Source organism: Pipistrellus kuhlii, unplaced genomic scaffold, assembly GCF_014108245.1.
Source record: "Pipistrellus kuhlii isolate mPipKuh1 unplaced genomic scaffold, mPipKuh1.p scaffold_m20_p_1, whole genome shotgun sequence".
Classification (NCBI taxonomy): domain Eukaryota; kingdom Metazoa; phylum Chordata; class Mammalia; order Chiroptera; family Vespertilionidae; genus Pipistrellus; species Pipistrellus kuhlii.
Genome location: NW_023425404.1, coordinates 11953386 through 11975436, shown reverse-complemented (window position 1 = coordinate 11975436; position 22051 = coordinate 11953386). Strand labels below are relative to the sequence as shown.

The 22051-nt window shown below is 38.6% G+C and overlaps 2 protein-coding genes and 1 long non-coding RNA gene across 8 annotated transcripts in view; 2 read left to right on the top strand and 1 right to left on the bottom strand.

Annotated features, from left to right (window-relative positions):
* Positions 1-4437, bottom strand: part of AREL1 (apoptosis resistant E3 ubiquitin protein ligase 1) — a 38010-nt gene extending 33573 nt beyond the window's left edge. The window contains exon 1 of one of the 5 annotated variants that reach the window (XM_036431393.2): positions 4313-4437. The gene's annotated coding sequence lies outside the window, so the exon portion shown is untranslated. Of the gene's footprint in view, positions 1-4227 lie in introns of all 5 variants that reach the window. The other 4 variants (XM_036431382.2, XM_036431370.2, XM_036431403.2 and 1 more) reach the window with 4 other exon arrangements.
* On the top strand, positions 4430-21447 carry FCF1 (FCF1 rRNA-processing protein). Of its 2 annotated transcripts, XM_036431417.2 has the most exons (8): positions 4430-4565; positions 5114-5181; positions 6870-6941; positions 7530-7678; positions 12565-12637; positions 17750-17837; positions 20553-20647; positions 21391-21447. In XM_036431417.2, the coding sequence occupies exons 1-8, from the start codon at positions 4563-4565 to the stop codon at positions 21437-21439; spliced, it is 597 nt and encodes a 198-aa protein (XP_036287310.1). In that variant the 5' UTR covers positions 4430-4562; the 3' UTR covers positions 21440-21447. The 2 variants fall into 2 exon arrangements, with proteins under 2 accessions (XP_036287310.1, XP_045434629.1); XM_045578673.1 differs by lacking the exon at positions 4430-4565 and having other exon boundaries at positions 5018-5181.
* Positions 12651-15154, top strand: LOC123651996. The gene is made up of 2 exons (XR_006741014.1): positions 12651-14487; positions 14688-15154. It is a non-coding gene; the product is annotated as an uncharacterized LOC123651996 (long non-coding RNA).
* Positions 21448-22051: the final 604 nt, after the last annotated feature.

Genomic DNA, 22051 nt, shown 5'->3' with positions numbered 1-22051 from the left:
CTCTTATTTTTAAGGAAAACAAATTATTTATATAATCAGAAGGAAGAAAAAAAAAAAAGAGCATTTTTCAGTTAAGACTCCAGAAAGACAAACAACTCACCACAGAAAGGGCAACCTAAGAAGGCTTGATTTAAAGAAGAAACTCAAGCCTGACAGGTGTGGCTCAGCAGTTAACCTATGAACCCAGAGTTCATTGTTCGATTACCAGGCAAGGCACATGTCCAGGTTGTGGGCTCAATCTCTGGGGGGGTGAGGGGCATGTCAATCAGGGATTCTCTCTCATCATTGATGTTTCTCTCTCTCCCTCTCCCTTCCTCTCTGAAATCAATAAAAATATATTTAAAAAAAAGAAAAAAGAAGAAATTCAACACTTAAGGTATTCAAGACAAAACTTCTGTCGGCCTAATAATCAATGTTACCAAACAAAGATTTGTTAATTTATATATATATAATTTATATATATATAATTTATATATATATAATTTTTTTTTTTAACAGAGAGGAGGGAGAGGGATAGAGAGTTAGAAACATCGATCAGCTGCCTCCTGCACGCCCCCCTCTGGGGACATGCCCGCAACCAAGGCATGTGCCCTTGGCCGGAATCGAACCTGGGATCCTTCAGTCCGCAGACTGACGCTCTATCCACTGAGCCAAACTGGTTTCGGCTGTTAATTTCTTCAAATGTGTATTAAGAATCACATGCCAAGCAATATGTTGACCATGAGAGTTCCATGGTCTCTGACCTCCTAAAAACATACAGGTCTGTAAGGCAGACAGACAAGAAAACGATGTGACAGGTCCATGCAGTACAACCTATGAGGTGAGCACACTGAGGACACCGTGTTAGGGAAGCCCAGGAAGGGCCCTGCAATCAGGATCAGCTCTTAGTTTCTCAGATAACACCACCCTCCTGGGAGCAAAGCCAACGCTTCCACTAGCTTAATAGTGCTATGGGAATGAAAGGGTGCAAAACACTACCTACGGGGGAGGGGAGGGAGGGGGACATCAACCTGAGAGAGACTTACATAAACTGGTTGCCTCCCACATGAACCCCTACCGGGCCTGAGGAACCTATGACCCTTGGGTCCTAGGCTCATGCTCTAAACACTGACTCAAATCAGCCATCATAATTTTATAAAGAAATCTGTTATCAACTTAAATTAGTAAGTTAGACCAATTAATGAAGGGGATGAAGTCTAAGCCCAATAATGACTTTAAACTGTGGAATGAATGCCTTGAACAATTTTTCTCTTCAAGATTGCAGAAAACTAAAAACCAACCTTTTTGACTGCTGAGGAGGGCTAAACTCACTTATTTTTCACAAGTATGCAATGAAAACTAATTACTTTCTGCTCCCACTCAACACAAAGCAACAGCACTTCCCCTCTCCCCCATCTCCCACCAAAACTTCCTATATTTGAGTACTTTAATCTGACCCCATAAGAATCTCAGATTGTGGCCCAGCCAGGTGTGGCTCAGCAGTTGAGCATCAACCCAGGAACCAAGAGGTCACTAGTTTGATTCCCGGTCAGGGCATATGCCCAGGTTGCAGGCTCGATCCCCAGTGTGGGGCATGAAGGAGGCAGCCAGTCAATGATTCTCTCATCATGGATGTTTCTATCTCTCTCTCCCTCTCTCTTCCTCTCTGAAATCAATAAAAAATATATTTTTTTATTTATTTATTTTTTTAAGTGCAACTGGACTTAAAAGTTCTTTAAAAAAAAACAACAAACCTCAGATTATGCCCGGTTGGTGTGGCTCAGTGGTTGAACATCTACCTATGAACCAGGAGATCATGGTTTGATTCCAGGTCAGGGTGCATGTCTGGGTTTGGGGCTCAATACCCAGTGGGATTGAGGAGGCAACCAATCAATGATTCTCTCTCATCATTGATATTTCTATCACTCTCTCTCACGTTTTCCTGAAATCAATAACATTTTTTTAAAAAAAGAATCTCAGATTTCAATAAAGTTACAATGCAAAACCTATTTCTCTAAGTATGTTCTCATCCCCCCAGGGTGTTCCTACAGTAATACTAGTTAAGTATTAACAATCAAGGAAATCAGAAAATTCTCAGAATAGATACGATAAGCTGCTTGGATTTTTTTCCCCCCCAATTTGTTATTGTTCATGGATTCCAAAGTTCAGAGTACATATTACCAGGAAAGTGTTTCTAGTTTTTCAAGTGCCCGAATTTAAATACAAATTACTATTTAATTATATGCAATTTTCCCTCTAAACCTATGTATACTAATCAGTCTCCAGATGTTTTTAAAAAACAAACAACTAATCATGTTTACTAAAAAATGTATTGCCTAACAACCAAAAAGTTCTAACTTATCAAAAAAGTGGTCACTGTCAGCTCTACCCATGAATGACAGTTTGACTGACAGACAAGCTGTTCTGAAAAGATTAGGAATTTCCAGTGATAGCAGGAGGCACATACAGTATCTGTAGATACTTTAATAATAAAACTACTTCAACATAAAAAAATTCAGAACCTACAAAATCATATATGTGAACTGCAAGCTATCTAAGTGCATGCATGTTTAAAAAGTAAATAAATAAATAGAAATAATAAATAAATAAATAAATAAATAAATAAATAAAAAGAAAGAAGCAGGACAAAACTGTCTATACTCAAATCAACATGAGAAATCATCCTCTCTTTGAGCTTTTTAAGAATTGAAAACTTGGCCGGGACCGGTTTGGCTCAGTGGATAGAGCATCGGCCTGCGGACTGAAAGGTCCCAGGTTCGATTCCGGTCAAGGGCATGTACCTTGGTTGTGGGCGCATCCCCAGTAGGGGGTGTGCAAGAGGCAGCTGATCGATGATTCTCTCTCATCGATGTTTCTAACTCTCTATCCCTCTCTCTTCCTCTCTGTGAAAAATCAATAAAATATATTAAAAAAAAAAAAGAACTGAAAACTTAAGGTTCTTTACACATTTCCAAAATAGAGCAAAAATATTTATACACACACTTGGAATAATTATAAAGGCAGTATCTATTAAAATACACTTCTTTTTCAGCTATTAGAGTTTGTATACATGGGGGGGGGGGGGCTGACATAAAATTCTAATACCACCACATAGTCTATGTTGGAGGACACAATCACAATAATAGGATTTACTTGTGATGGACACACAGTTCTAGGGACTTCACATTTTAACACATTTAGTGTTAATAAAACCCTGTAAGACACATAATATTATGATTATCTCCATTTATACAAATGAAGAAACTAAAGCACAGACAGATGAACACACCCGATGTCATGTAGCTGGTAAGAAGCAGAGAATGGATTTTAGCCACATCAGTCAGGCTCCAAAGTTCATAGCAACCAATACACTATGTTAACCAATACATTATAGTAAGGGTCATGCAAGAGTCGGCTTTTTTTTTTTCTTTTTTTTAACCTGAAAACCTTTTTGAATCTCAAAAAGATAGCTTTGCAATAAGAAAAGTACAGGCTTTGGATTCAAACAGACTCAAGTAAACCTCCCCCCCTCCCCCCCCCCCCCTGCGAATAAAGTCAGAACCTCAGCTTCCTCCTCTGTAAAATGACGATACTTAAGTTATTGTGGAGGTCAAAGATTATAACTAAGGTGCCAAGTACGGTATACAAGACAGAAAGAAGTAAGCTCACGGACACCACGAGTCTCATACATTGTAGGACAAATACTGTATGTGCGCCCATTTTTTTTTTTTTTTAAGAATCGTCCCTGGCTTTCCATAAACTTTCGGGGGGGGGGGGGGGGGGGCTTGATCTCCAAAAGGCTACAAGCCACCGGAGTACATACATAGCAGGTACTAAAAACGTGAGTTCTCTTTCCCTTCTTGTCGTCTAAAACGCCCCTTTCGCCACTAAGAATGACACATCGAGGCTTCACAAGAAATCTCAATCATTCCCCACCCTTCCCCTGGCTTGCTAACTCGTGTTCTAAAACAACCCTCAAACGCGGCTCCATCCCGCCCTTCTCCGAGAGAAACAAAAGGCGTCCCTTCACTCGGGAAGAAGACCCCTTGGACACTCGTTCACTAGCTGCAGGAAGCACCACGCGGGCAGGAGAAAGAAGCGAGCAGGGACCAGGGCTTCCGAGCTGTTGCGCCACTGAGACCAGACACCAGACGCCCGGCGCTGCAGGAGGAGGAGAGAGCGTTTCCCAAAACTACTGGACAACCCAGAATTCCGCCCCCTAGGACCCTCTGCCCCCACCCCACACACCCAGTCCTCCCTCCCCTTGAAAGCCGGTGCAGGCAGGTCCCCTGGCCGTGCCCCGCGCGGGCGTGGCGGCGGAGAGGGACGTTACCGGGGCTGGAGGGCGCAGCGCGGCGACGTCCCAGCTCCGCGGCCCCGGGCAGAACACCGGCCCCGGACTCCCCTCCCAACAAGCGATCAGAGTACAGATCTCCACCCCGCCTGGGAACCGGCTCCGGGCTTTTCCGTTTTCCAAAGCGACTTCCGCTTCCGGGCTAGCCTTCGCCGGAAGCAGTACACGGAGGACGTAGAAGCGTCGCGCCGGGCGGTGATTCCGGAAGAAACAAGAGGGCGGCGTGAGCATGGTGAGAGGGAAGGGTGGAGGAGGGAGGGATATTGGCAGACCACATTTGAGCGGAGAGGTTCAGGGAGTCATCCCCTGGCCGATGTTCATGCCCCTGCTTATTTGAATCCTAATCCTAGCTCTTAGACTGCTCGAAGTGGTGCCTGTCGTCATGCTCTAGAGTCCAGTGTTTCCCAAACTTTTGACATATGTGTACCCCTTCTATAATTTTCGTAACTCGGGAGTACCCCTCGTACTCATGAGGACGTAGAATTAGGCGCAGCTAAGCACGGTGCAGTGCATACCCCCACCAAACTCTTCCCGTACCTCTGGAGGTATGCGTACTACACTCTGGGAAACCCTGCGGATACTAGAGTCAAGAGAGTAGGAGTGGGCCTGGTTGGGGCAGAGAGCATCAGAGGAACTGGGTTTTGTTTTGTTTTGTTTTGTTTTGTTTTGTTTTGTTTTGTTTTTGAGGGAAGAGGGGAAGGAAATGGGCAAAAGAAAAGAAGGAACTCAAGAACATCAGGATGTATTTCCGACTCTTAACCCTACAACTTCTGTTTCAAGGGGAAGCAAAAGAAGACAAGGAAGTATGCGACCATGAAGCGGATGCTTAGTCTCAGAGATCAGAGACTGTAAGTGTCTGGAATCGACTGGGTTCATAGACTGCCCAAAGATAGAGAAGTCACAACGGGATAAGTAGTTAAAATTTTTGTTGTGACTTTGTATTCACTTTTCATGGCATTGTGTATTGTGTATATATCATTGGGTACATATATTATAGCATGAGAGAGCCAAGTGTATAACAGCCAGATAGCTGCTGAAGGAGTACCCTGGTGAATGGAACTGGAATTAAACATCTAAGCGTTCACTTTGTGCCACCATTTCATATATTTTATCTACTATATCACATGTTACCCTCCTAATGTGTCTGTGAAGTGGGTAAGATTATATTTATGTCATTAGACTACTACATTTCATAGGGGAAAAAATTGAAGGAGGATGAGGTCAGAGATCATGTTTGTCTTGACACTCAGATATTGATCTTGACACTCAAATATTTATTTATTTGTTTATTTTTTAATATATTTCATTGATTTCTTACAGAGAGGGAGGGAAAGGGAGAGTTAGAAACATCGATCAGCTGCCTCCTGCACACCCCCCACTTGGGGATGTGCCCTCAACCAAGGCACATGCCCTTGACAGGAATTAAACCTGGGATCCTTGAGTCCGCAGGCTGATGCTCTATCCACTGAGCCAAACTAGCCAGGGCTCAAATATTTTTTTAAAGAAAGAATGGGAAACACCTAGATGTCTTTTATAAATTTCATAAGAATTCAGATGACTGTGGAAGGAGAGAGTGAAATGATGTTCCCTATTATAAGGAGGGCGTAAAAAGCTTCACTGCTTCAGTGAAGAATGGACAAAGTTACTAAATAAGGACTGGTATTAGTGTTTAAGAGCCTCAATACAAAGGAGTGGTCATTAGAGCCTTCAGAGTTATTAAATTGTATTTTCTGCCTATAGTGTGTATTTATTATAAAATTTTTAGGAAATTTCCCATTAATATTTTATTTCTAGTTAAAAGTTAAATTTTGTATATGTATGGTTACATTTTCACCCTTTATAAAAGGAATGGGGGTTCCTCCCCCGTTCCTACTGTTGAAGCATCTGAAGATAAACATCAGCCTTTTTACCCTCTGCTTGAAAGTGGATTTTGATCTTTGATAAAAAGCTTCTAAGGAAGAAATAATAGTATAACCAACATTTATTTATCCATTAAAAGTTTTATGGGTTTTTGGCTAGAGATTATTAAATTAATTATGTCTAACTAATTATGTTAACTTCCCACACAGTTATTTGTGCTAAAATATATATGTGATATATATATATCATATATATACATTAATGTAAAATTTATATATTTTTACATTAATTATTATATATATACATTAATGTAAAAAATGTATGTTTAGCCCTAGCCAATTTGGCTCATTGGATAGAGCATCTGCCTGCAGACCCAAGGATCCTAAATTCAAATCCAGTCAAGGGCACATGCCTGCGTTGCAGGCTCCATCCAGCATGTAGGAGGCAGCCAATCAATGATTCCCTCTCATCATTGATGTTTCTATCTCTCTCTTCCTCTCCCTTCCTCTCTGAAATCAATTTTTAATAAAAATCTATTAAATGTATGCTTATACTAATGTAAAGAAGTCACAGAGTAAGCTTTTCTCTGAAGACAAAAAGAAACTTTAAATTTTGAATGAGATTGTAACTGCTATTGTTTTTTCTTCCCTGCACTTAATTTACTTTTTTTCCCTAGAAAAGAAAAGGATAGATTAAAACCTAAAAAGAAAGAAAAGAAAGACCCCAGTGCACTCAAAGAAAGAGAAGTGTGAGTAATCAACATTTTCAAGTTTTCCTTTCAAACATTCTGAAACCATAAACCCCTTAGAAATCCAGGATTTCCCAAACTGATTTGCTCAGTTATTTCCAGGTCTAGCACAACTATGCATATTAAAGTGATACTGATGAGCATATACTAACTCCAATGATTCAGATGTGTTTTTATTTCATGGAGCAGTAAATTTTTCTCTGAAATCCTGGGGATTAAATCTAATATCATTATTTGTTTTCTTTGCCAAGAATCTTTCAAAAGAAATAATGGTCATTGTTCAACACACTGGCATTTCTTAAAAGAGAGAATGTATCATCAAAAAAAAATAGTAAGACCATATTTTCAGAATAAAGGTTATTTCTTTTAAATAAATACATTTAATTTTATGAAACCTCATCACATTTTGCTTATTTTCCTCATTTTGCCCTAGTGTGGTGATGGATAAACCATCACAGGATTTATTTCCAAGAACAAAGAAAAAAAGAGCTTAATCTATAGCAAACTGTTCCAATTGGAGACTTATTTTTGTTCATATCAAAGTATCAATGTAGATATTACTTTGTGTTTTGTTTGTTTCTCTTTCAGCCCCCAACATCCCTCCTGCTTATTCTTTCAATATAACACACAGCTAGGCCCACCTTACCACATCCTGGTTGATACCAACTTTATCAACTTTTCCATTAAGGCCAAACTGGACTTAGTGCAGTCAATGATGGATTGTCTCTATGCCAAGTGTGAGTATCATACTTTTACATTTCTGTGACATTTTTACAGAATAATCATATTTATCCAAATACTTGAAAAGAAGGGAATGGGGTTTTAGTTAACTTAATTGCTGGGCATTTAATATGCTCACCATAGCAATGACCATTTTTATTAAATTGAAGTATAATGCAAATTTGACTGGGAATAATTAAATTCTCACAATTCAGAAAATACTTACTGTGCTTAGATACTTATTATGGACAATAACTTTGAAAATAGTAGGGGAATTTTCTGTTTCCTGTTTCTAGGTTTTAAAATTCTGGGTAAATGAGTAGGCCTTGGCCAGTGTGGCTGAGTTGGTTGAAGCATCATCCTGTACACCAAAAGGTGGCAGGTTTGATTCCTGGTCAGGGCACATACCCAGGTTTCAGATTTGATACCCAGTCAGAGCATATATGGGGATAGCCAGTGGATGTTTCTCTCTCACATCAGTTTCTCTCTCTCTCTCCCCCCCTCCTTTTCTCCCTTCTTACCTTTCTTCCTCCCTTTCTCCCTTGCTTTCTCTAAAATCAATAAAAATTTAATTAATTAAATTAAATTCTGGATAAATGAAAAATTATTATATTTATCAGTATATATATTCTTATTCTTTTACATTGAGGAGGAAGCATTCTTCATTTCATTCCAGTATAGAAAAGCTAAATAAGACATTTTGTCATTTATAATCACAGAACCAGAAGTGATGATGGTCACTGCTTCCTAGTTTGGTATTTATTTGTACCACAAAAGATCTGGGGTAGTTTATTTACACCTAGATATACAGTTTACCATTCATAAATGTCCCTTGTATAGTTAGATGTCCCCTCCTTCAAATGATCTTTCCTCACTATCATGAATGGGAAAAGAAAATTTAGGCCATGTAAAAGGAATAACTTCCTAATAGATCTGTTGCATTTTGTGGTGAGTTTATTTTCATAATATTTTCTAGTCACCTGGTTAAAGGTACAAGTGAAAAGTAGACTTATGCTTTTCCATAAAGAATGAATTATTGGAATCAAAGGAAAAAATTGCACTTTTTTAAATATATTTTATTGATATTTTACAGAGAAGAGGAAGGGAGAAAGATAGAGAGCTAGAAACGTTGATGAGAGAGAAACATCGACCAGCTGCCACTTGCACACCTCCTACCAGGGATGTGCCCGCAACCAATGTACATGCCCTTGACCGGAATCGAACCTGGAACCTTTCAGTCTGCAGACCGACGCTCTACCACTGAGCCAAACCGGCTTCGGCAATTGCACTTCTTTAATATTTAAAAGATACTATAATGAGTAACATTATAGAGTGATAGTAATGTAAATGTTGTTTATTGATGTATTAAAACTAGCAAGGTGGTGTAAGGATATGATAGATAAGAGAATTAAATTCCTTAAATGCCTAAAATGAAACTTTTTACATTTTTAAAAAGTGTGGCCTTAGCTGGTTTGGTTCAGTGGATAGAATGTCAGCCTGCGGTTGAAGGGTCCCGGGTATGATTCCAGTCAAGAGTACATGCCCAGGCTGCAGGCTCAATCCCCAGTGTGGAACATGTAGGAGGCAGCTGAATAATGATTCTCTCTCATCATTTCATCATTGATGTTTCTATCTCTCCCTCTCCCTGATATATATATTTATATTGTATATATATATATATATATATTTTTTTTTTTTTTTAAGTGTGCCAGCTGAAACCAGTTTGGCTTAGTGGATAGAGCGTTGGCCTGCAGACTTAAGGGTCCCAGGTTCGATTTCTATCAAAGGCATGTACTTTGGTTGCAGACACATCCCCATTAGGGAGTGTGTAGGAGGCAGCTGATCCGATGTTTCTTTCTCATCGATGTTTCTGACTCTCTATCCCTCTCCCTTCCTCTGTAAAAAATCAATAAAATATATTTTTTTAAATAAAAATAAAAATTAAAAAGTGTGCCTGGCCACGGTGACTCAGTAGTTGATCATCGACCTAAGAATTAGAAGGTCACAGTTCGATTCCCAGTCAGGGCACATGCCCTCTTTGCAGGCTCCATTCCCAGTGCAGGGTGTGCAGGAGGCATCAGATCAATGATTCTCTCTCATCATTGTTGCTTCTCTCTCTCTCTCTCTCTCTCTCTCTCTCTCTCTCTCTCTCTCTCTCTCTCTCTTTCCTTTCCTCTCTGAAATCAAAAATATATTTTGAAATCAATAAGATATATAAATTTTAAGTGACTGCATAAGTTTATTATATTAATATACGAAGGTAACCACCAAATGAGGAAAACAGCTAATAGAGTAAAATAATTATCTTTTTAAGGATCAGAATTGATGGGGTAGGAAAGTTTCAGGGGATTGTTATTCATTCATATAGGCCTTTCTATATTTCTTTCTCTTTTTTTCTGTATTTCTTTTTAAAGCTATGTGTAAGTAATACTTTAATTTTTTTTTTAATCTCTTAGAAATAATAAAGATTAATCAAGTTGGAGCACTAACATGGCTATAAGAGTGAACTAGAAAGACACTAAACGTGGTGTATTTCCATGGTGTTTCTTAGAATTGCCTCAGCTACTTCTCCAGCTTCTCACAAATGCTGTGACCTGTTTGTAAATGAGATGAATCAAGGGTACAAGCCCAGCCCCTTGGAGGTGAATTGTTTCCTTAATGCGATAGCTCCCCCATTATTATCTAGATCAGTGTTTCCCAAACTTTTGACATATGTGTACCCCTTCTATAATTTTCGTAACACTGAGTACCCCTGGTACTCATGAGAACGTAGAATTAGGCGCAGCTAAGCACGGTGCAGTGCATATCCCCACCAAACTCCGGTGCAACGCGTACCCCCACCAAACTCTTCCCGTACCCCTGGGGGTACGCATACCACACTTTGGGAAACACTGCAGGACAGCTATAATGGCTTTTCTAAAAACAAACTTTTTAAGTTAATAATATCACTTTTTGCAGTCTTTGTGTAAGTTAAAGTAAAGTTTAAGTTTTAAGTAAAGTGCATATTCACTTATCTAGGAGATTAACTGTTCTAAACTCTGCTTACTAATTTTTCTTCACTTGCCTTTATACCTAAAGGAAGTCCTTTATATTCTTCTTGCCTTGAAGATGTCCCTTTGACCTTTCCATATCTCCTGGCATATTCCATTTCCATCTGATACTCCAACAAGAAAGAATAGTTAGCTTCCCATCAGCTTTCTTTTATGCCCATCAGTCCTCTTTCCTATTTCCATTTCTTTATAGTGATTTTTTTCTAGGCCTACTTGTGTGATCCAGATGCAAGCCCTTGCTTGCTTCACTGCTACATGGCCCTGAAATTAATCCTCTTAAGGGCATCTGATTCCATGATGATCTGATCTTACTGACTTCATACCTCTATTTTACAACTGCTTTTTCTTCTAAGTATTATATTTTATTTTAACATTTCTTTGCTTTCTAAAGTATTAATGTACTTGAAAAAATATAAAGCATTAAAAGAAAAAGAAAGTTCCCTATAATGCCTTACCTCAGAGGATAGGTTTTAAAAATTCATATACAGTCTCTTTAGGGTGAAGGTTAGTTTTTCTTTTATAAATGAAAATGGATCATACATTACTTACTATGAATGTTTGTGCCTTTTTTTTTTTAACTGTTTTGAGATATACGTCACATACCATATATTATACCCATCTAAACTAATAAAAGGGTAATATGCGAATTAAACTACAATAGGTCAACCAGACATCGTCCGGATGTCCAACTTCCTACCGGCCAAAGCCAGGGTGGGGGGCCGAGGCAGAGGCAGTTAGGGGTGATCAGGCCAGCAGGGGAGGGCAGTTAGAGGGTGATCAGCGAACCTGCCCAGGTTTTGGGCTGTATCCCATTAAAGGGGTGTGGCAGGTGACCAATCAGTGTTCTGCTCTCAACGTTTCTCCCTCCCTCTCCCTTCCTCTCTTTCTGAAAATCATTTTTTTGAAACCCACATTTTTATTTCTAAAAACCAAAAAGAACCACAAAACTGTGGATCCTTAGCCACCATCCCTAAACTCTTCCCTTTCCCACCATTCCTAGGCAACCACAATTTGTTTTCTGTCTCTGTAGATTTGGCTATTGTGGGTATTTCATTAAAATGGGGTCATAGCCGAAACCGGTTTGGCTCAGTGGTAGAGCATCCGTCTGCGGACTGAGAGGTCCCGGGTTCGATTCCAGCCAAGGGCATGTACATTGGTTGCGGGCACATCCCCGGTGGGGGGTGTGCAAGAGGCAGCTGGTCGATGTTTCTCTCTCATCGACGTTTCTAGCTCTCTGTCTCTCTCCCTTCCTCTCTGTAAGAAAGTCAATAAAATATATATATTTTTTTTAAAAATGGGGTCATAAAATGTTTGGTTCTCTTTTATTTAGCATAACATTTTCAAGAGTCATCTATGTTAAAGCATGTTCATCATTTCTTTGTATTACCAAGTAGTATTCTATTGTATGGATAGATTCTATTGTATCCATTTCTCCTTGATTTTGAAAAAATATATCATGAATGTCAGTACTTCTAGTTTTTACCCTGCTATAAACAAGGTTGTAGTGAATATCTTTGTGAATATGTCTGTTAAAGTGAAGTATTTTTTTAATTGAGTTTTAGAGAGAGAGAGGGAAAGGGAGAGAGAAAGATGTTCCACTTATTTGTTTTCATTGGTTGATTCTTGTATGAGTCCTGACCAGGAATTGAATCCGCAATCCTGCCATGTGCCCTAACTGGGAACTGAAGCGTGATCTCCTGGTTCATAAGTCAATGCTCAGCCACTGAGCCACATCAACCAAACTCATGGTTCTTCCTAAGATTCTTGGCAAGATATAATTCAGAGATAGTAAAATCTGTTTATTCACAAGTTCTTTTATTAATATGTGTTTTGTGCTTTTTTTTTTCTGGCAGGTATCCCTTGTATAACTGACTGTGTAATGGCTGAAATTGAGAAATTGGGACAGAAGTATCGAGTGGCTCTAAGGTAGGAAGAAGCTGGTTGGTCTAGATTTGTTCCAGATTGGTATACTGAATATTCTTTTGACCTTTCTTCATCTGTTTGCTGTCCAAAGATTTCTTAGCTGAGTAGATAAATAAAAATATAAAATTAGTTAACTATGGCCAAGAATACAGACGTTTGAAGTCTAGAGACATTTTGAGCTGAAGTCTTTTTTAAAAATTACATTTGTTGGGAAACATTGGTTAATAACATTATATAGGTTTCAGGTGTACAACTGTATAATACAATACATCATCTGTGTATCCCATTTTGTGCTCATCACCCAAAGTCTAGTCTCCTTTTGTTGCCCTTTTACTCTCTTCACCATCTTCCTCCTGCCCCTTCTCTGGTAACTGTTGTTTGTGACTGTTTTGTTTATTCATTAGTTGTTTTTTGTTTTATATCTCACATATGAGTGAAATCACGTTCTTGTCCTTTGCTGTCTTATTTTGTTTAACATGATACTCTCAAGGTCCATTCATGTCTCAGATGGCAATATTTCACCTTTTTCCATTGTATATATGCATGGTATCTTTATCCAACCATCAGTCAAAAGACACTTAGGTTGTTTCTATGTCTTGGTTATTGTGAACTGAGTTAGTCATATTGGTCTTGTGGGCCTTCCTTTTAAGTTCCTCTAGATTTTCAATTAGAAATTATCTTCCTGTTAGTCTATTTACACAGTTCCTTCGGAATCTCACAGTTAGAGAATTCACATTCTAAGTTTTGAGTCTACTCTAGAAAGTACCCTTGAAATTAGAGTAGCAATTTCCAAAGTATGTTCATGGGCCCCTAGGAATCTCAGAGATCTTTGCAGGGAATTTTCAAAACCATTTTCACAAAATATAAAAACTTTGTCTTTGTCACTGTGCCGACATGTATTCTGATGGAAGAAATACTGGTTTGGTGCCTTAGTACAAATCAAAGCAATGGACCAAATAATGATATTTATATTTTTTGTTTGTTTTTAACTCACTGGCAATTTTTTAAAAAGCCCTGGCTGGTGTGGCTTTATTGGTTGGGCTTCAACCCATACCTATAAACTGAAAGGTTGCTGATGAGTCTTTAGGGTATTTTGTGTACAATATCATGTCATTTGCAAATATTATAATAAGAATTTTACTTCCTCCTTTCTAATTTGGATGCCTTTTACTTCTTGTCTGATAGCTATGGCTAGCAATTCCAGTACTATGTTGAATGAGAGAAAGCGCACATCCTGTCTTATTCTTGTTCTTAGGGGAAATGCTTTTAGTTTTTGCCCATTGACTATAATATTGTCTGTCAGCGTGTCATATGGCCTTGTTGAGTTATGCTCCCTCTATTACCACTTTGCAGAGAGGTTTTTTTTTTTAAATCAAAAAATGGGTGTTTGAGTTTGTTGAATGTTTTTTCTGCATCTGTATCATTATCTGACTTCTTTCACAAAAATCAATTCTAGGTAGACTAAGTGTCTAAACTTTTACAGAAAATATAGAGAATACCTTAATGATTTTGGAGTGGGTAAGGATTTTTAAGTCCAAACCAGAATGGAAAACTAATCAATTTGACTATATTGAAATCAGTTACTTCTTTATAGCAAAAGACACCATAAAGTGAAAAGACAAGCCACAGATATTAGTAACATATATAATCAACAAATGTTTTATTTTTAAAATATATAAAAAAAACTTCAAATCTATAAGATAAAGACAAAATCCTTAAATTCACAATGAAATATCATTTCATACTCAACAGATTGGCAAGAATTAAAGTATGCTTGTCAATGTGAAGAATAGTTGAGAAAGTGGAGCAATGGTAATTCTCATACTCAGTTGCTATGGATATAAATTAGGGGTGTCGAACTCAATCAGAGAAGGGGCCAAAATCTAAAATCTAGCCTAAATCGCGGGCCGAATGGTTTACTGAACAGTCATAAACTGTCATTGTGATGGAAATGCAGCGGAGTGCAGTGATGACAGTGCGGTGCGGGCCACATTGCAAGGCCTGGTGGGACGGATTTGGCCCGCGGGCCTTGTGTTTGACACATGTGAAATAGTCACTTTGGAGAGCAACTTGGTAATATCTGACAAAATTGAGGTTATCCATACTCTTACAACACTGTGTCTTTCATACTCGCAAATCACAAATCTATAGGTTGTAAAGTCTATTTAATGGGTCACAACTAGTATTTTTTTAAATGAAGTATAGAATAAACTATACATTGCATGTAGGAAAGATTGAGTATTATATCACAGACTTTTTTCACTTTTATATTGAGTGCTAGGTAAAATGTATTTCATACTGTTAAAAAAAAAAGGGAGGGGCTGTCTTTGAGAAGCTCATTTACATGTATTCGAGATAAGTATTGGAATTTTCTCATGTATAGTAGCAAAAAACTGCAAGCAGCTAAAAGATCCATTAAGATAATGAATAAATTGTGGAATGTTCATGAATAAAATACTATACAGTGAAAATGAATGAAGTAGAGTTGCATATCAATATGGATGTCTCTCAAAACAATGTTAAAAAAAAAAAAAAAAAAGCAAGCACATATGTAGAACATATTGTTTATCTGAAGTTTAAAAACATGCAAACTAGGCCCTGGCCTGGGAGCTCAGTTGGTTAGTGTTGTCCTGAACACCAAGGATGTAAGTTTAATCCCTGATCAAGGAACATACAAAAATCAACCAATGAATTCATAAATAAGTGGAACGAGAATTTGATGTTTCTATCTTTCAATCTATCTGTCTCTATTTCTATCTTACTCTCTTCCTCTCTCTCAAATCAATCAATAAAATTTTTTTAAAAAACTAAAAACATGCAAGCTATATTGTTTACACGTACTTAAATATGTAATTTTAACATCGATGAGAGAGAAACATCAATCAGCTGCGTCCTGCACACCCCCTACTTGAAATATTTCAAATAAAAATGAGAAAAGAGGCAGATATTTAAAAAGTAATTTAAAATAAACAGTGGGAAGGGAGAACACTGAAGCAGCAAATGGAGGCACCAAGTTTGGCTGCGAAGAGAAGCAGAGAAATGGGATGTTAACTAGAAGGGCTGATATTAATAAAAAGAAGGAATTTTTTTTTTCTTTTTTAAAATGGCTAAAATATAGAGCATGTTGGTATATTTCCAGGAAAGAACAATGGGAAGGAGATCAGTGATTTCAGCAGAAAAGGGATAACAAATAAGAGCAAAGGCCTAGACTATCGCCTACCTCGTTTCTCAGTATCCAGTCTTCCTTTCTTCTAGTATGTCCTCTTCTCCACCGCCCACTTGGTCTTTCTAAGACAAAGCTCTGCTTGTGTTACTCTGTCTCTGTCCTGGAGAAAACTTCCATGACCCCCCATCACTGTGTCCTAGAGCTCACTCCTCAGCCCGGCACTGGAGACTCTTCCCAGTTTGCCCTCAGTTTGCCTTTCAGTCCTATCTCTTCTCACTCTTCCCTGAACACACCCAAACCATGTCACGGATGTTTTGGCTCCCTCTTTGGTATGTGCCTGCCTTAACTGTGCTTGGAACATTCTTTCATCTTCATTTTGTTTTTATTTCCATGTAATTTTTTTCTTAAATATACCCAACCCACATTGACTTAGCTCTGAACTCTGCAATGTGGAGTATTTTTGTTGCACTTGGTACCTGTGTGCTGCCTTGTATTTTTAGTCATCATCATCATAATGTAATAAGAGTATGGCTCTGAGGATCACAGACTTGGGCTTTTCTATTTCACATTTGTATAAAAATATGTGATTGATTTTCTAATAGCAAACAATATAAACAAATACATATGGGGTGGGGCAAAAATAGGTTTACAGTTGTGGGTACACAAAACAGTTTATTCTTATATTATTTTTATTGATTATTATAGTATTTTCCATATGAATAACTAAACCTTTTGCCACACCCTGTATAATAAAAAGTAAAAGTCCCCTTCCATATTCACACTTTGTCCATTCTCCTCCCCTGGAATTGACAACTGAGAAAGATTGGTATATAGTCAATATGTATTTTCCAGGCAAATGCAAATCTAGAGAAAAAAGATTTGTATTTTCTTAATTGAATGATAAATAGTTCAATAGCCTGTTTGTTTATTAAACAGGCTATTATAGGTCCTTCCACATTGACATATACAAGTCTACCTCATTTTTTAAAAAATAAGATAAGGAAAAAAATAAATAAGAAATAAGATAAGGGTATCCAAATGTATTTAACTTGATGGATATTCAGATTATCTCAAGGTGTTTTTTTTTTTTTAATATGCTTTTATTGATTTCAGAGGAAGGAAGAGGGAGAGTTGGAAACATCAATGATGAGAGAGAATCATTGATTGGTTGCCTTTTGTACACCCCCTAATGGGGATCAAGACCAAAACCTGGGCCTGTGCCCTGACCGGAAATCAACCATGACCTCCTAATTCATGGGTCAATGCTCAACCACTGAGCCACACCGACCGGGTGATTATCTCCAGGTTTTGTTTCAGTTTTTGTTTTTGACCTCCAATTTTAAACTATGTTTATAAACTATTCTGTGGTGGCTATCCTTGTTCCTACATTCTTGTACAATGTCTAAGACAGTTTCCTAGAATTGAATTGGTTGGGTTAAAATTGATTTTGTTTTGAATCCTGGCTTTCCCAGCTTAGATACTTTAAACAAATCAATTCATCTCAATCTGCTACCTCATCTGTAAAAAGGAAATATAATAATTCAGAGTTTTATAAAGATTATATGACCTAAAACACACCAGCTGTCAGGAAATTTTAATTTCCTTTTTTCTAAAAGTTGTCTTTCCAATTAAAAAGTAAGCTTCAGCCAAAACCAGTTTGGCTCAATGGATAAAGTGTCTGCCTGCAGACTGAAGGGTCCCAGGTTCGATTCTGGTCAAGGCCATGTACATCCCTGGGGTGTGCAGGAGGCAGCTGGTCGATGATTCTCTCTCATCGATGTTTCTAACTATGTCTCTCCCTTCCTCTCTGTAAAAATCAATAAAATATATTTTAAAAAAAAGAAAGAAAGAAAAGAAAGAAAAGAAAAGAAAAGAAGAGGAAAGAAAAGAAAAAGAAAGTTATCCAGTTGCCAGAATGTTTTCCTTAACCCACTTTTATAACCTTTTAGGATCGCCAAGGATCCAAGATTTGAACGATTACCGTGCACACACAAAGGAACCTATGCAGATGACTGCTTAGTACAGAGAGTAACTCAGGTATCGTCAGTTTTTAAATGCTTAATGTGCTTAAAACAAAAAGAAAGAAGGCAAACTATTGTCTCCTGAATGTTCATGGTCAGAAAAGTAGCTGGGAATATAAATGGTAATGTAATATACATACGTGTGTGTGTGTGTGTGTGTATGCGTGTGTGTATGCGTGTGTATGCGTGTGTGTGTATGCATATATACTAGTAGCCCTGCGCAGGAATCTGTGCGCGAGTTGCCACGTGTCTCTGCTGGCCGCCCCGCCCTCCTGTAGCTCTCCGCCACTCATAGCTTGCTGCCCCACCCTCCTATAGCTCTCTGTTGGTTGTTATGTGTCAAAGTGTAACTACCATTTTAAAAAATATATATTTTATTGATTTTACACAGAGAGGAATTGAGAGGGATAGAGAGTTAGAAACGTTGATGAGAGAGAATCATCGATCAGCTGCCTCTTGCACACCCCCCACTGGGGATGTGCCCGCAACCAAGGTACATGCCCTTGACCGGAATCGAACCTGGGACCTTTCAGTCCACAGGCCGACGCTTTATCCACTGAGCCAAACCGGTTTCGGCTGTAACAACATTTGCATATTACCTCTTTATTATATAGGATATGTATATATAGAGAGAGGGGGGGGGGAGGGAGAGGGAGAGAGAGATTGAGAATCCCTTCATAGCAATCAGAGGTGCCTTTATTTACTTGAGGAAGTGAATTAGAAATGTATACCATAACATAATGGAAAGATCATGGGTTTCAAATATTAGTACCTGCATTTATTATATTAGATATGTGATTTGGGATACTTACTGATTCTTTATTCCATAAATCTTTTCTATAAAATGATTCAAGCGAGTAAGTATAGATAATACACTTAGCCTTTGAATAGCGCCAGGGTTAGGGGTTTGACCCCCTGTGCAGTTGAAAATCTGTGTTGTTGTCTAACTTTTGACTCCCAAAAACTTAAGTTGTCCGTTATTATCCATGGGGGATTGGGTTCCAGGACCAAAATCTATAATGTTCAAGACTCTTATATAAAACTAGTGCCCTGGTGCATGGATTTGTGCACAGTGAAAGGAAATTAATTAGAAGGTGTCCTGTGGGGCGGGACTGGGCAAGATGGGTCAGGCATGCCCTGGAACCAACCTCCCATGGTCCCTTCCCAGCTGGCTGCACTTGGGGCAGTGCCATGGCTTGAAGGGGATCTGCGCAGTGAGCGGGGTTCCTCCGGCAGGTGGGGTCCCTCAGTCTGGCCTGCAGGGATCGGTTGAAACCAGTTCTCCGACATCCCCGGAGAGGTTCCAAATTGAGAGAGGGTGGTTCTCCGGTGACTCATCCTGGGGATCAGGCTCCCTCCTCACTGGTTCCGGGGTGCATCACCCGAGAACTGCTGCTACCAGAGAGAGAGAGAGAGAGAGAGAGAGAGAGAGAGAGAGAGAGAGAGAGAGAGAGAGACTCCTAACTGCAGAGAAAAAACAATACAGGTATTTATTGAAAAAAATCCACATATAAGTGGACCCAAGCAGTTGAAACCCATGCTTTTCAAGGGTCAGCTTATACCAGATTTCACCTCTATGGGAATCTAAAATAAGGTTCCATTCCACTTATTCCTCACGAAAGAATTTTGTTCCTCTGTACCATGTCCAACCCAGAAGCATTTCTCAGTTGCATCTAAGTCTCACAGGGTTCTCTCTCACAAGGACCCGAGAATCAGTTGGTTTTTTGTTTCTCGGCAGGCACCACAAGAACTTCTGTTACTGTTTGCCCTTATAAGAGCCTCTCTAGGCTGAGGGTAATCCTCTTCATTGGATGACCACATTGCCAGCCCCTTAGCAACTCCATTCACGACGTGTCCAGCATTTCCCTTAATTTCCCACAGCTCAGCTGACATCAGGCTCCAACTCTTTATAAAACTCAGTGGGAGGTTTGGATATGATGGAAGTAAAGTGCAACATAAATTACCTCCCAGATGGCAATTACATATTGCTTTCAGAGTTGCTAGGCTTAGACTTGTCCTGGAGATCCTAGTCTGGCTTCCGGAGCAAGAGGGTAGCCTACCTCCACCACTAGAAGGCCTCAGAGTAGGCCTTACAATCCTGGGAAAGGCAGAAGCCGTGCCCTCCAATCTAAGGCACTTATTCTGCCTTTGCATAGAGTCCCTTGGGGCATTTTCCCAAAATCAAGGAATTTTCTACCCCAGGTGTAAAAATAATTTCCACTTATGACCCCAAAAAAATGGATTGCAGCTTTTATCTTTTCTGTCTTCTCCCCCTCAAGGTTCTCAGAGTTATATTCAGCCCTGGGCAACTTATTAATATGTTTTTAAACATGACCTCCTTAGCCGAAACCGGTTTGGCTCAGTGGTAGAGCGTCGGTCTGTGGACTGAAAGGTCCGGAGTTCGATTCCGGTCAAGGGCATGTACCTTGGTTGTGGGCACATCCCCAGTAGGGGGTGTGCAGGAGGCAGCTGGTTGATGTTTCTCTCTCATTGACATTTCTAGCTCTCTATGTCTCTCCCTTCCTCTCTGTAAATTATCAATAAAATATATTTTTAAATAAATAAATAAACAAACAAACATGAGCTCCTTAATCATAGTATCTCCTCAACAAATTGTTGTAACCTTTGCTATGTACTGTGAAAATGAATTAATTCTTCAGACTCCAGCAGTGGTTGTGCCATTATAGTATCACTAAGTAGACTCAATAAACTCTATGTGTTTCTCTTATAGCACAAGTGTTATATTGTGGCCACAGTTGACAGGGACCTTAAACGAAGAATCAGGAAGATCCCTGGAGTTCCCATCATGTACATTTCTAACCACAGGTGAGGACTTACTCATGGGAAAGTGATTAAAAGCATATAGTTGATGTCAATTAAAAATGAGGTCAGATTATAGAAGAATTTAAAAGAGATTGTTGTATCAAATACTTACTAGTACAAAGTTGCATTTGAAAATGTAAGACAAAATAACAAGAAAAAGGGCAAAAGATAAGATTTAGAAATGAGGCAGACATTCACATTGTTACAATATGATAAACAGAGAAATAGAATGACATGTTGCCTTAAATGCAAAGCAGTAATTTAAATCACGCTAATCTTTTTTCCAGAAATTTTTATTTTAAAAGCCAACTGTATGTGATTAGCACCCCTCTGGGAAACTAAATGCCTATTTTTTATTTTTTATTTTTATTTTAAAGCTGCCCTTTATCCTTCTTGGATGTTCCCATGTCAGTCGTCCGACTATTACTGCCCAGCCTCTCAGCCTGCAGAGAGCACAATATAGAGGGAATAAAATGGGCTAGGGAGTTGTGCTTACCTGGACTCAGTGCCCAGCTCTCACATTGGTAACTTTCTGACTTTGAAGAATAAAGAAAATATAGTCAGCATTTTGCTTCAAATCACTCACTATGATTTCCCTTTAAAATGTTCCAACTGACAAAAAGGATTCACAATGAGGGGGTGAGAGTATTGCAGTCGTGAGGGGATAAGAGTATGGGTTTTTAGGTGGCTATTGGACCCACCCTTCTTACCAGTGTTATTTTATTTATTTATTTTTTTCTGATTAGGTACAACATTGAGCGGATGCCAGATGATTATGGAGCCCCTCGGTTCTAATACTTAAAGACAAAGTTTCTCTGCTTTCCTTCAAACAACTTTCTCTGTTGAAGATTTTTATTAAACATGATACAACATGCGTTATTGCTCCACTCACACGTTTGCTGTTATGAACTGAGAACAGTTAAATATACTCAGTTTTTGGTGGTGTTTTGAAAATGATACTGATGTTTTGGAAATGATATTTTGTGTCATTTAAAATTTTGTTACATATTTTTATAAATCATGACTGCTCACAACGTCAGTGGTTGTTTTATATTATTTACTCAACAATACTTACTCCATACTTAATAAGATATGGTCTTACCCCCAAGACACTCTTATTATGTTGGGAAAGGGAAACATGTAGATGAATAACTACAGTAAAATAATGATGCTAGGATAAAAGTATGACAACTAGACACAAAAGAGGAAAGAAGGATTTCTTTCTACTTAGTTGGAAAAGGGAGGGAGGAAAGGCTAGAGGTAGTAATGTTTGAGTTAATCTTTAAAAATAAATAGGTGCTTGCCTAATGAGGTAAAGAAAATTAGGTGCAGGAAACAAACAAAAGCATGGAGATAGATATTACATGGAATGAATGTGTTTCACCTGTTCAGATAGCTGCCAGGCGA